Genomic DNA, 13,922 nt, shown 5'->3' on the forward strand with positions numbered 1-13,922 from the left:
ATTAACAGCTCCTTACCACTGAGGAGCTGTTCCTCCTCTCCCATCTCTCCTGGCCTCCCTCCCACTGCTGCCTTGGGGCAGGGAGGAGGAGGAGAAGGTACATGCAGTGCAAATGCAAGTAGTGGTCCATGTCTCACAGTGTTTTAAAGAGGTCAGCACATCTGTCCTTCAAGTACTAGGTGCCATGTGAAAAAAGGAGTGTTTTTCTGTCCCATGGCTTCTGAGATGCAATGTTTTCTTCTTTTTAGCAGATAGACTGGGGCCTCCTTTGGACATACTGCTGGATTCACTGAACTGCACAGCCTTCAGCGTGCAATGGAGGATGCCAAAGCAACACGCAAACACCATCACGGGATATACAGTAAGTGATCCCTCATGCTGTTAGCAGGGAACTGCAGTGCTCTGCCTGGCCTCAGGCCTGTGCACGAGCATGGCGAAGCAGGCAGGGAAGCCCATTCTCAGAAAATAATGCCGATGTTCAGAAAGTGTTCAGGGAACGGCAGAATTGAGCTGATGGAACTGTAACTTTAAGAAACAAGTGGTTTGTGTGTTAAAAGCAAGCTATAATGGGAACTGGGGTTGGATGCCAAAGGCTATCTTCTATAGAGGATATAGATTGCTTTTCTTCAGCGGTTTTCATGCAAGCATCTCGGTGTTCTCTGCAGCTGATAAAGCAGTGAAGTACAGCAGAGCAGGTCGATACTACGCTGTGCAAATGAAGGGAGGTGCATGGTGATTTCAGGGCAGCTTGGACTCTTTAATTTGTGCCTCCAGTCTGAGGATCTCTTTAGCAGGACTAACTATTCCAGACTGTGCCTCTTCAACTTCCTAGCCACACAGCAGGTACAGGGAAGGAGCATTCCTGTGATAAATTGGGGTATGGCCTCCACTGATTCCCTTCTATTGGGAATAACAGAGTGACTAGCCTAAATTGGGTACCATTTGAGTGTGCACACAGAAAAACAGCAAGCACGAATCTGCCATGCAATTGTTGACAAAGGGGTGTTTATTAGGTTTCCCTTCCATAGGTGTTCCGTGGCAATGAAACTCATGCCCCAAATGGAAGTTAGACAGGACTTAGCACCAAAGATGTGGGATATCATCTAGAATGGGTTGTTTTCCCTCTTTACCAAAAACAAACAAGCAAAAACCAACCAACCAACCAAAAAGCTCCCCCCCACACAAAAAAACAAACAAAAAAAACCAGAACTTAAACTCAGTTTTATTTAAAAGGTGTGAACAGAAAACTCCTGACTACCTTTAGCATTAATGTTCACTAAGAGACTGGAAGAGTGAGCAAATTCCCCAAAATTGGTATTTTTTGGTACACATCCCCCTTCATTCCATGGTCACGTAGATGACTAATACAGGCCAACCGCAGAGTTGCTTTTATTGTTATGGAAGTGCTTGTACACAGAAGCACTTGCTGCCACTCAGCCAGGCCCTAGATCTAGTTGGGTTCATTCTTCTGTATGAAAACAGAGGAGCAGTAATACTCTGCATGTCACTGCGATGGTGAATATAGGAATACAGGAATATTGCTAACAGTTTTGGTATCCACTCCAAGAGAGGGACATTGTCTGCAAATTCTACCAGTTTAAGTGATGTTTCTGTGAGTCATAATATTTTTCAAAGTAGTTACTGTGCTTTATAGTCACAAATTGTAAGTATTTTTCTCTGATCATTTAGTGGATCAAATATCCAAGCCTCAGCTTATTTTTAACTCTAACTCTTGAGCTCATGCATGGTATGATAATTAAAGCAATGACAAACCTAGCATTGATTGAGCTATACCCAAACCATCTTCACTTTATGTTAGCTTTTGGCCCTCTGGCATTTCAGTGTCTCTGTGCATAGGAAATCAAATTCTCCGTGGTTCATTAGTCTTCTGTATGCAGCAACAGACGTGAGGAGAGACATTTGCGATACAGCAATTTTGATAATGGCATAATAACATAATGTCTTCCTTATATGAAATAGAATGCCAAACTTGTGCAGACCAGTCCCTCAAATCTGCAGCTGACCGAGCTGATCACAGCCAAATCATGCACAATTCAAGTTGTCAGCTCAAGTCTGCCCTTAAAGCTGGCCTGTGTTTCACATCAGATGAGCATAAACACCACAAGATTGTGTCTTTTAGTCATGCTGACAATTTCTAACAAATATGAAGGAAATGTTAAAGGGTGTTAACTTTTCATGCATTTGAAAAGAGGATCACAGGCTTAAGTGCTGTCCCCAATGTGATAAAGTTGCACTTGTTTTTAAATCATTGTGAAGCATTGTAGTATTGCTTTAACTGGCTTGATTGTATCTTCTTCACAAGGTCTTCTACTCAGAGGTTGAAGGTGACAAAGCAGTTAAGCAGCTCTCACATGATGTTCCCCTGAGTCTGGATATGCTGAGCATGGTGAGTGTTTCTTTTCATCAGCAGTAAGAGCACCAGAAGTGGAGCTTGCAAGTGGGAAAATGCAGCTCTCTGGTTGCTGCTGGCTTGTGAATTACACCGAGATCTGCTCTGGGCATGGAGCAAAAAGGAAATCACAAAGCTTTTCAGTAATCCACGCAGAAAGCTGTGATACATTTTTGCTCCTCATTGTCTGACTAATTTATCATGTAAAACTTCGGGAAGTTGCTAGCATCTTACTAACACTGCCCTCTGGCATCTACTGAAAATTTTGTGAATGTCCATTTTCAGTGAACAGCCTCCACACATGGAAGGGGATTTGCACAGCTCTGCTGTTATGCACAGCAAGAAACCTAAATATCAGTGCATTGCGGTATCTGGCACAGTTGAGTGTATAAGTTAAAAAGGACAAATAGTTTAGTGGTTGTTTTATATGTCTGTGTCTGTGTCAGGTTGTGGCCTCCTGAAGTACAGAATTTAAAATTCAGTTGTGCTGTTTTAGCTGCATTTGTGCAAGTCCACTTCCTAGAAGATTTTCTCAGCTTCTTTTTTTTTTTTTTTTTTTTGGTTCTTACAAGCACTAACTTCTCTCATTGCTTCCTATTTTTCCCCTTTCATTTAATTATGTTTTTCCTTTTATCTGTCCTTTACACTTTTACTTTGCTTGTTTCCCTCTCCCCTTCTCTCTCCTCCTTCCCTTTCTCTGTCCAGTCCCACCTTCCTTCTCCACTCATGTACAAATGCTGCCTGTCCTCTTCTGCTGCACTGCTTAGCAATTAATGCCAAGATGAAAGCAATGCCTCGATGCTTCTGGGTAGTTTTAACACTGTCTGCTTTTAAAGGGTGTTCTTGAAACACACAGGCATCTTGTCGAGGGGGAACCTGCTCTTTGAGTTCAGCAAGGCAGAATAAGTGATTTTCCAGCTTCTGCTTGGACAGAGGGTGAAGGAGTGTCTTGGGGTGTGTGCTGTGAGGCAGCACTTTCATATTGCGCTTTGCAAAGAGCAGAGTCTGCCCATAAGACAGTAACGCCTCCAGCACAGGAATCAAAAGCTGATGTGTGCACACAGAGCATGGCGGCTTCTGCGATCTTTATTTTGTGATCCTTCTTCACAATTTGATTTTTTTTTCTCCATTCTATTCTGCTCATCATCCTTCTTCTTTATTTTCTCACCTCTCTTTCCTTAGCCTTCCCTTCTGCTGTTTAGTGATGTGCATTCACTGGTACTTTCTGACCCATGCTGGGCACTGCTCAGAAGCCTTCTCTGTAGGAAGCATGGGTGAGAGGGATGCGATGATTTCCTGCAATTTTTGGTCACCCAGTTTTGGTTCTGACTCCTGTAGGTTTCTGAGATCATGGTGAATGAAAGCACCTCATTGCCATGATATGTTATTTCTTTATATATGCGTTATTTTCTCCCTTCTGGTCTTTACCTCTGTATTTCTTACTTGCTTTTTTCATCCCCCCCACCCCCCCCCCCCCCCAAAAAAAAAAAATAAAAAAAATCTTGCTGGTAGTGCCAACGAAGATCAAACAGTACATTGTTGTTTCGTCTTAATCCTGACAACAGTAATTCTTTCTCACTGGGAGAACAGAGTCTGCATCCCTGTACTCACAGAGATTAATAACAGTCTCAAAGAATACAGTAAAATGCAGCATTAGCCTTGTTTTTCTTCACTGACCCATTATTTATCTGTATTTACCATCACTTTTTAGTATGTTACTTCATTAACAAGACCTATTTCTCTTTTTGCCAGGGTCAGCTTGAAGGACAAGCAATTTTTGTAAGTATTGCTTCACATGAGTCTCAGTCACAGCTGTGATTTAAAATAAGGCTGAACTTCTCTGATCTGGGTTTTCCACAGATTCACACTCAAAAATGTCTCCCTATTGATCTCCAACTTTGATTCTACTTAGCACTTAGACACGATCTTTTGTAGTCAGAATGTCATAAATAGTGGCTAAAACTCAAAATCCAGAGGTAAAGAAAGGGGACACGTATAGGTTCAGCAGCTCCCTTTTTAGAGATGGGTAACCTTTTCTGCAGAAGTGTTTATGGATGGCTTGAGCAGAAAAAGCGAGCTGTATTCAGGTGGTGAAGACTTAGAGGGAACAGGGACAGATAGGAAGGCAGACACAAGGGGATGGGGGAGAGTAAAGCAGCATGGCAGTGGGAGATGAGACGGAGAGGAAGAAGTCTGAGCCAGTCCGGTGGGAGGAGATGAGGAGGAGCATGGGGAGAGGGCAGCAATGCCCAGCAGGAGGGAGTGGGTGACCAAAAGCTCTTGTAAAATAGGTCTGAAATGGGTTTGCAGCTGCAGAATTATTCACATTAATTATTTCCAGTCCTGTCCATTCTGATTCCTATGAGCAGTCATCAGATTGGGCTTATTGTGAGGGAGGAAGCAAAGAGGACTTGCTCGCCTTGGGGTAGGGTAAGGGAAGTGATTTTGGTGTTTAACTGAAATCTTTCATCAACAACCTCTTGCAGACTATTTTTTTTTTTCCTGAGATACTTGAAAAGTGGAGAAATCCTGTGAATTTGGTGGATCCGGCACAGCTTTCACTGTCAGAACTAGGGGAGTTTTGGTCTGTAAGAGGCTGATGCCCAGATGAGACCTGAGGATGCACTTGAAACAGGACTGTCTGGTTCAATCCCAGCAGAGAAGAGTTTGGATTACGGCATTTTGGAGCTGAGGTTCCACGCTGGGCCCTTTTTTCTGCTTGATAAAAATAACACTTGTGAGAACATGTGGAGAAGTATGACTGACTGGAATTAATCAGCTCCCAGCTGTCATTAATCCTCAGGAAGTGGTGTTCTTGCTGAAATGCTTTCTGTTATATTCATACCAAACACAACAGAAATCTGCAATAGCTTTGTGGTTAAGTCTGCGTAATTTGTGTTTCCATCACTAAGCCTCCTCTGCCTGTGTGGGTACGACCCTGCTGCTTTCTCAGAAGCTTCTCTGGAACCTGCGAGGCTGTCATAGCGAGGTGCCCTGTTCCTGCTCATGTGTATGCGCATGTGCCTGGGCGTTAGCAAAGTGGATAGTGTCTCGTATCCGTATTACATCATATTTTAATATAGTACACATACATGAGAGCAGCCTGGAGAAACACAGAAGCAGTACCATTTGCTAAGGCTCTTGTCCTACTTTGCAAATATTTGTGAAGTTCAGCACAAATATATATATATACAAAAAAAAAAAAAAGGGCAAGAAAAATTAGCAAAGTTAAAAAGTGGGAGGTTTTAGGTCTGGCACAAAGCTGTAGAAAACAACATGCTCCCTATCAGATCACCAAACACAAAGATACAAAATGGAAAGTGACCGGCTGAGACCAGGGAACGAGTGGTTAAGGGGTCAAATGACATTACAAACAGCTCTGCTTCTACACCTGTGTTGTAATTCAGATGCTTTTATGTTTATGGTTGTGGGTTTTTATTGTTAATATTATTATTTTTATTAAAACAAAACAAAATGGAAAATGGGTTCTCTGGAAAATATCTTGCAAACCAGGTTTCTGTGAGGCAGCTTACTGCACAGCCTCACAAAAAGTTTCAGCACAGCTGGAGGGAGCACAGGCTGTGCAAAAAGGCAGGGAGGGATACACAGTTCCTGCCTACACCTGATTCCTGTACTGCAGCAAAGATATCACATTGCTTCACCCCGTTCAAGAATGTGAGATCTGTAATGAGAATACCAGATGTCATTTTGCAGGGTTTTATAAAGGGTGTTGTGTAAGACAAGATATTGCAGTTTGTGCTAGTAAACTTTCAATATAGCACCTAAATTTCCATATCTGTGGTGATGCTGTCTCCCCAGGTATGACAAAACCTTGGTTTTAAGACCCTTTTCATAAATACAAGCAGAAGAAGAGACAAAAAGTGGACTCTCAGGCCCGTGGGCAGTGGGGTAACCGGGGATATATTTCTTCTCCAGAATCTCCTTTGAAACTGCCCTGGTGTGATCTGGAAATACCCTGAGATTACCACAGGTCAGGGTAGCTTGATGATGTCCTAAACCTTTACCCATTCACTGATGTCTTGATTTTAGAAGCTTACAGGGTGCTTGATCTCAAAGATAGCCTCTATACATCAAACAGCTCTGTTCACGGAGAGGACATTGCTGGAAGAAAGAGGCAGGTAGACAGTTCAGCATGTGTTAGGCAAGAGAGCAGTTTACTGAGGTTTTGAGGATAAACATGCTGAACTTAAATATCTCAATAGGACTTCAATTTTGATTGGCTTTGCAGTCAATGAGGTTCATTCTTTTTAGATTGTTGTGGTCTTGAGTTGAGAGGTAATAGTTAAGAGGCAAATACATCAATACCATACTATTTGCTGAGGCCAAGTTGATAGCCAAGTGTGAAAGCAATCAGACATGATGAAGGATTTTTCTTAGAAGAATTAGTGTAATAAAGAGGGATGCTTGCAGGAACAAATGCACACAATTTAAATACAGATGAACAGTATATGTGGCATGGCAGGTGGAGTGTCAGGAGCAAGATCATCAGTGTTGTCTACAGGAGAGGTGCTGGGTTTTCAGCAGCTGTCATTTCAGATCACGTTTTGAAAGATCTCAGTTACCTCAGCTATGAGACTGAAAGCAGATAAATATTTTGGTTTGAATGTTCTTGCTGCCTCTTTCTGGGCAGTTACTTTTTCAGCACTGTTATCATCTCTCTCAGATGAATCCAAATCATTGAAGCAGATAGAGAGTGAAGGATGGAAAAACAGAATAATGGTCAGGCAGTCCATGTTAATAGGAAATCAGTGACGGAGCTCCAAAACCATGGCTAGAGAAATGACAGATGGCAGGGTGTTGTTAAATGATGTTGTAGTAATGAAATATGTTCCCCAAAGAACAGAAAGGGAGAGTTTGTCCAAAAGACCGTCATAAGGACGTTTAGCAGATAATAAAATTTTAGGATTGTTTACTATTTTACTGCAACTGGAAATGTAGGTTTAAAGTCTGTTCCAGCTTGAAGAGAAAGGAGATCTCTGCATTTTCACATGCACTGTGAGTAATGTTTTTAATATCAAAGAATAAAAAACAACCAAATAAAATCTCTGTGCAACAATTTTCTATAAATGCATTTTTTCACACCATAGCAGTCCGTGGCATAGAACCTGGTATTTCTGTTTACTTGCATATGCTGTCAGAAATAATAAAACTAGGATTTCTATCTGTAGAGAGATTACAGGTAAAGAAGTCTGATTTTTTATACACACGTGCTCATGCTCCATTAAAGGCCAAATCTCAACATCTGAAGCTGATCCATGGTATGTCAAACAGTCACTAATGAAATTTATATATTTTTTGGCGACGTTTGCTATTTCTGGGAGATATGAGCAGGCTCCTCTAAAAAATATTCTGCAGAAAAACCTCTTCATGTGGAGGTTAGCATTGCCTTCCCTACAGTAGCTGGCTATGTGTTAATCTTCCCATGTTTATGGCAGAAAGACAAATAAAGGAAGTGGTTGCTCCAGGTCGAGGCTGGTAGCATGAAGAGGATTGCAGGCTAGGAATATCATGAGAGGTAATGGGATGTGTCTCTGCTCTATGAGAAATTAAAGATCGTCAGATGACATAGCTGCAAGCTTCTTCATTTTCAGTAGCTCCTATGGTCTCTGCATTTAAAAGAAAAGAACAAAAAAACACCCGATTATGCTGATTACAAAGCCCAGCAACTGGCTCAAGGGAGGGAACAGTATGTGACTTCAACTCCCATCAGCAAAAGCATGACAGAGAATGCAAACTCTCTTCAACCTTGTGAATTATGCAGAGAAATGGGTCCAGGTCAGCCCCGTGGATTCTCCTGGGGAGCTGCAGCTTGCAAGGAAGCACGTGGTGGTGTTTGTGGTGGTTGTCTCCAAGCTGGGCTGGAAGGTGGAAAATCCTCCCAGAAGGCTGAATGGAAAATACCATGTCAGATCCCAGTGCTGCTCACAGTTGTGTGGAAGAGCTTTCACAGTGTTTTTTGTCTTGTTTTCTCCTGGCTCTGGTAGGAAGTTGTTATTGGGAATTTGAAGCCTGGCACTCCACATCGCGTTAGCATTGGCGCCTATGGCTGGGCAGGGAAAGGACGGCCCAGCATGCCCAGAGATGTGACAACCTTATCGCAAGGTAAAGCCTCTCTACATAGCTTTCTATTGCAAAGCTGGCAGGTCAGGGTCAGTGCAGGCATTTCACAACACTGGCAGATAAATACAGACTGTGTTATAACCTCAATTTGCCCAAAGACATGGGTGAGCAGAGGGCAGGATATATCTGTGATAGCAGTGATCAGAAACATGTCCCCATCCCTGGAAGTATCGAAGAGATGTGTAGATGTGGCACTGAGGGACATGGTTTAGTGATGGGACTCAGTAGGTCAGGCTGACAGTTGGACTTGGTGATCTTGAAGGTCTTCTCCAACCTAGATGATCCTGTCATTATCAATATTTTAAAAGGACAGCAGCCATCTGATATTTGGGATGCCTTATGAATCTTATAAATTTCTGCTAGACCATTTGAGAAAACCTTTCTACCTAGCATGTATCACTTCTTTAACACAGCAGGACATGCACATATAAATCCCTGTCATGAGCAGAACTATTTTTCTACAGATGTGGGGTTTTAGAGGGGCAACAGGGGAAGGAAGAAGCCTATAGATTTGATTCCTAAGTTTTTGAATGTTGGGTTTCTGTGTGTATTTGTCCATCCGCACCTGTAATGCTGTTTTGTTTCTTCTGGTATAGATAACTGCATGCCCCCTGCACCACCCTATCAGCCCCAGATCGTTGTCGTCTCTGATTCAGAAGTTGCATTATCCTGGAAGCCTGGGGCAAGCGAAGGAAGCTCACCCATCCAGTATTACGTAGTGGAGTATATCAGGCAAGTTTCCCAGTGGAGTCTGAACTTCAGTGTTGGTGTACTACATTTTTTTTTTCTAAGCTGTGCTATCAAACTGGGTATAGCTTCTTCTCATTAGTTATTTACTTACAGTACACAGTACACCAGGTTTCACTCTCAATGTGTGTTGAATTACCATGACATTTTAAAGACAAAGAAAACTGATGTAAAATCACCAGTAAGTCCTGCCTTCTGATTGAAGAAAAAAACCACCTGATTTAACCTGTTCCCTCTAAAAAAAGCATGGATAAATAAAGTTTTAAGTTTCTTCTGTCATCAACCGCTGTTGAATTATGCTGTGAGAAAAGGGTCTATGGCAGAGCAGTCCCCCTGAGCAGATGTGCCCTTGGCTGCTATAGGGAAAAATCCAGGGAGTGCAAACTCAGTATGTTGGATGGTTTTAACTGACAAAAGCCTTTTGAGTCTTGAGCTTGCAGGACTCAGACTTGTTTTATTCCAATGCTGATCAAGTGTCCATGAAGTACTGTCCTTTCTTTTGAACTATGGATGTTTTGTGTTGTTTGGGTTTGTTTTTGCTTTTATGTTGAACCCTTTAAATTTTGCAGTAATAGACCTAAATGGTGAAAAGTTGCCAGGCAAGTTGCTTTTATAAGATGTATATAAAGGATCAGGAGCAGGTGATTGTATCTGGATGCTCAAAGACATATTTGTACCTGGCTGTTCACATACATGTAGAAGCTAATATTTGCATACAAAGCCATTTATTTTCATGTGCTTACCCCTCTATTTACCCTTACTGTGAGTGCGAAATTCAGCTTTGGGAAGTTTAATCCTTTGGGTGAACACATCGTGACAGGTTTTAGGTGAGGTTCCTGGATAAGAAGGGAGAATTTCTTCTTTAACTACTCTAAGCTGTAAAGGTCAAAAAGTCACTCTTCAGAAAAACACATTCATTTTTAAAAAGATTAGTTGTTGTAAAAACAGACAGAAAGAACTATTGGTTTTCAGTGCTTAAAGTACGATTACAATCTAGAAGATATTGATATAATGAAAAGAATTCCCTGGCTGAAAGCCTGCTTGTGAACTTATGTTGCACTTTGTGTTTGAATTGAAATGCCCCATATTTAGTGGGAAGCCATCCAATGTTCACTGCGCTGGGAGGCAGGACACGAGGGCTGAAGATATATTATGGCCATAATGTAAACTCTGCTGTAGAATTATCATGCAATTTCTTCAATATCTATTTTTCCAGCATAATCATTATCTGAGTATTTCTCTCTTCTCCCCATTTCTTAACTTTCATTTACTCAGTGGATAGGAGAGGGATATTGTTGGGTTGTGATTGATGGCACGTCTGTTCCTTCCGTGCTCTTGCCAGAATATGGAGCCTGCAGGTTTACATACATGTCTTCTTGGCACCAGGGACCCGCTAATGGAAGAAGTGGGCATTGTCATTTCCACCTGGCATGTCAGAAGTGCACCTTTTTTTTCTTTTTTTTTTTTTTAACAGAGAGTAGAAAGGTGCTTTCACTGTTTAACTCAAGAGATACGAGTAATTGAAATTTCAGTGTTTCGTTGTTTTTAGACTTTGGGAAAGAATTTGCTAACAGCACAATGTTTTGATTACACTGTTTAGTTTGAGATTTAAAGCTAAGCTTGAAGTATATTTGTTAAATTTGGGATTATACTCTCTTAGACTTGGAAGCTTGAGTATATATTTGGAGAAAGTTCAATGAGCCATAAGCCCTAATGGCAGTTAGAGGTAAAAATTTAACTTTAAGCTTCATTGTCTTTTGCTGCGTGTAGTTTTAATTACTATGAAGTGTATTAACACAAGATAAAGCTGTTGAAATTAAACCAATGTGAAACCAAAACAAAATAGTGTAAGCAAGTTTAGAAATAAATCCTTTTATGTCAAAGAAATACAATTCTGATACTGAGCTTTTGCAGAATTAATAAATGTCTTATGCAAATCTGTAATTTCTCTTGAGTACAGCACAAATCTCTAGCAACTATGACATTATTTGAATCATTTTGCTCCCCTTAGAACTAACTTTTATTACTTTTACCCTAGAAAAAATGCTGGGAGACTGAGGTGAGGGAAAAACGCTTATTTTTTCAGCTGTAATATCAGGGATTAGAACCTCACGGACATTCGATACATTAATTGTTTGCACATACCAGATTGTCATCAGAACCAGAGCTAACCTGCTGTCTCCTACTGCTCAAGGTCTGAATTTGGGCCCTTACTTAGGCACTACCATGGTTTCCCTTGGGAGCTCTTAGTTTGCTGTAGGCAGTGGAAGGCCATGGGTGATGTCAGATATATGGTGGTCTGGGTTAAGTGCATAAAATCGGGATGATGAGTGTAGGTCTCACTGCTATCAGCACAGTTCATACAGAATCCATAAAAAAAACATGTTGAATTTGAAATAACTCATCATGTCTTTGGAAGCTTGCAGACACAGAGTGAATGGTCTATTGGTTTATGCCGAGAGATCTTTTACAGCAAAAAGCATTCTTATGGAAGTCCCTATAACAACATCCCGGACTTTGGTTTAGCTTAGGTTTTTATTTGCAAGATATTAATATTAATATATATGTATATATATTATATATATATATATAAATTTAAAAACACCTTCTCAAAAATGCCCTAGGTATTTTCACCTGAATATCCAGATGTCTAATCTATTGAATGCCTACCAGTCTTCTAAACTTGGGGACAAATTTATTCAATTTTTTGTTGTCTTCTACAGAACCACAAGTGTTTCAGCAGCATATCCCTTAAAAGGAGTAGGTTGCTTTCTTTTTATCTGCTGATAGAGTCAATGACTTTCATTGTTAATCCTGACATATGGGAAAAACTTTTCAACATCTCAGTAGTGACATGAGCCTTCTGCTGCCATGAACTAGGCAGCTTCTGCCAATAAAACTGTAGAGATTTATCAGTATTTTGATTAGGATGGAGGAGACTCAGCATAGTGGCATGGGCAGATTTCTTGATTAGCTTCAAGTCTGCACTCCAAAAAAGATTTATTCTTGAATCCCTTTTGTGTTGAGCTATCTGTCACTGGTGCTGTGCTGAATCAGACAGTCATATTTGAATATCTCATGCTAAAATGTCGTCAAACCATCTAAAGAAAAGTTTGTCTCTTTCCCAGTAGAAATCATTTGAATGTACCAGTTTTCATCCCAGAGCTGGAAAAAAGCTCAACACAGAAAAGTTTCACTTTCATGTAGGGCAGGAATTGTAATTTTTTAGTAAGTCAGCTGTGAACTTTCAGACCATGAGTGCTGGTAGTGGTTTGATGTTTGCCTTCATTTGCAATGAACCCAAAACAATGGTTCTGATAGAGAAGACACCTCCTAAAGACACCCCCCCCCCAAAAAAAAATAAAAGCCCCCACCTTTTATACAGTTTTCCTGATGAATTCATGGAACAGATATATCTGTTTAAACACTCACCTCACTGTTTGGAAGGGTTAAATCCCTGAAAAGTTAATTAATGAAGAAAGAGGAGAATTAGATACAGAAATTAAAGAAATATTTAAAAATGTTACTATCAATATAAGATTTAACAAACGAATATGTTTAAAAGATAGTCTACTTTTCCTCTGTAGACCTAGTATATTAGTTGGGATATTTTGTAGAAAGCATCACAATAAAGCTAAACAGTAACAGTAGCTAAAAATAATATCCTATAGTGCATTATTTTCTACATTCAGTATTTTCCACACCAAATAAGTACTTGTCACTGTATTTATTATTTGTAGGCATATCTTAAAAAGTATTTTGCAGAGCTGAACTTAGATGAGTAAAAACAAGCCACAAAAGAGCAACCAAATACCTTTTAAAAATTGATTATTAGCGGGTGCTTTACTCTTAAATCATTTCCACGTGATTTTTAAAAGGAAGTTCAAGCAAGTATAAAATTGTTGTTATCCACATCAGAAAGATTTCCCTTCTTGAGCTGAATGATTCCCCAGATCACAACATAAAGCAATAATCCAAATGTCTGGGGCAGATTTGGGGCAGAATTCTACTCTTGGTTTTTATCTGTCCAGTCCTATCAACTTTACCCCTACATTTATTATTTTAAAAACACTCTGACTGTCACTGTTCAGATTCTTACTGCATAGCATTTCTGCATGGAAATGCACAGCTGTGCCTTCTACAGCGGAAAATGCCTTGTTCTCTGGAGCAGCCCTGCACAGTCCCAGCTGGAGGCAAACCTGTACTTGGTCCAGGGAAGGTGGTTCTGTGAGAAGATGAGAAAAGTGGCATCAAAATGAGCCTTCTAGTGTAAAAGTTGACATGAAGTGAAATTCAACAAAATGTTCTGAGCTTAGGAAACACAGGAGTTGGCTGCCCTGAGCATATTCACCAGCTGAGTTCATTGTGTTCCTCTCCCCATCTGTTTGCCATTTTATCGTCTTGTACCGATTTGTTCACACAGGGAACGTTCTGGAGAAATAGCAAAGGTCAAGCGATAAATCTCTTTTTCCCTCTCCTTCAGCTGCAGACGCTTACACATTCACAGACATTTCCTCTGTTACTCATTTCAGTAGAAGGAAGTCTTGTGAGAGGCAGTGAAGTTGAAGACTAGTCTGTGGTTTGTGGAGTCGTGATGCTTTCTCCTAAATATCTGCAGGGAGTA

The 13,922-nt window shown here is 40.7% G+C and overlaps 1 protein-coding gene across 3 annotated transcripts in view; it reads left to right on the forward strand.

The window, feature by feature from the left end:
* EGFLAM (EGF like, fibronectin type III and laminin G domains) overlaps positions 1–13,922 on the forward strand; it is a 75,837-nt gene that overhangs the window by 18,092 nt on the left and 43,823 nt on the right. For 2 of the 3 annotated variants that reach the window (XM_066988902.1, XM_066988904.1), the window contains exons 2-6: positions 249–361; positions 2,324–2,407; positions 4,163–4,189; positions 8,416–8,533; positions 9,148–9,283. In XM_066988902.1, coding sequence (XP_066845003.1) covers positions 249–361; positions 2,324–2,407; positions 4,163–4,189; positions 8,416–8,533; positions 9,148–9,283 — 478 coding nt within the window. The remainder of the gene's footprint in view (positions 1–248; positions 362–2,323; positions 2,408–4,162; positions 4,190–8,415; positions 8,534–9,147; positions 9,284–13,922) is intronic. The other variant, XM_066988903.1, reaches the window with a different exon arrangement.

This window comes from Anser cygnoides, chromosome Z (assembly GCF_040182565.1).
Source record: "Anser cygnoides isolate HZ-2024a breed goose chromosome Z, Taihu_goose_T2T_genome, whole genome shotgun sequence".
NCBI classification, from domain to species: Eukaryota; Metazoa; Chordata; class Aves; order Anseriformes; family Anatidae; genus Anser; species Anser cygnoides.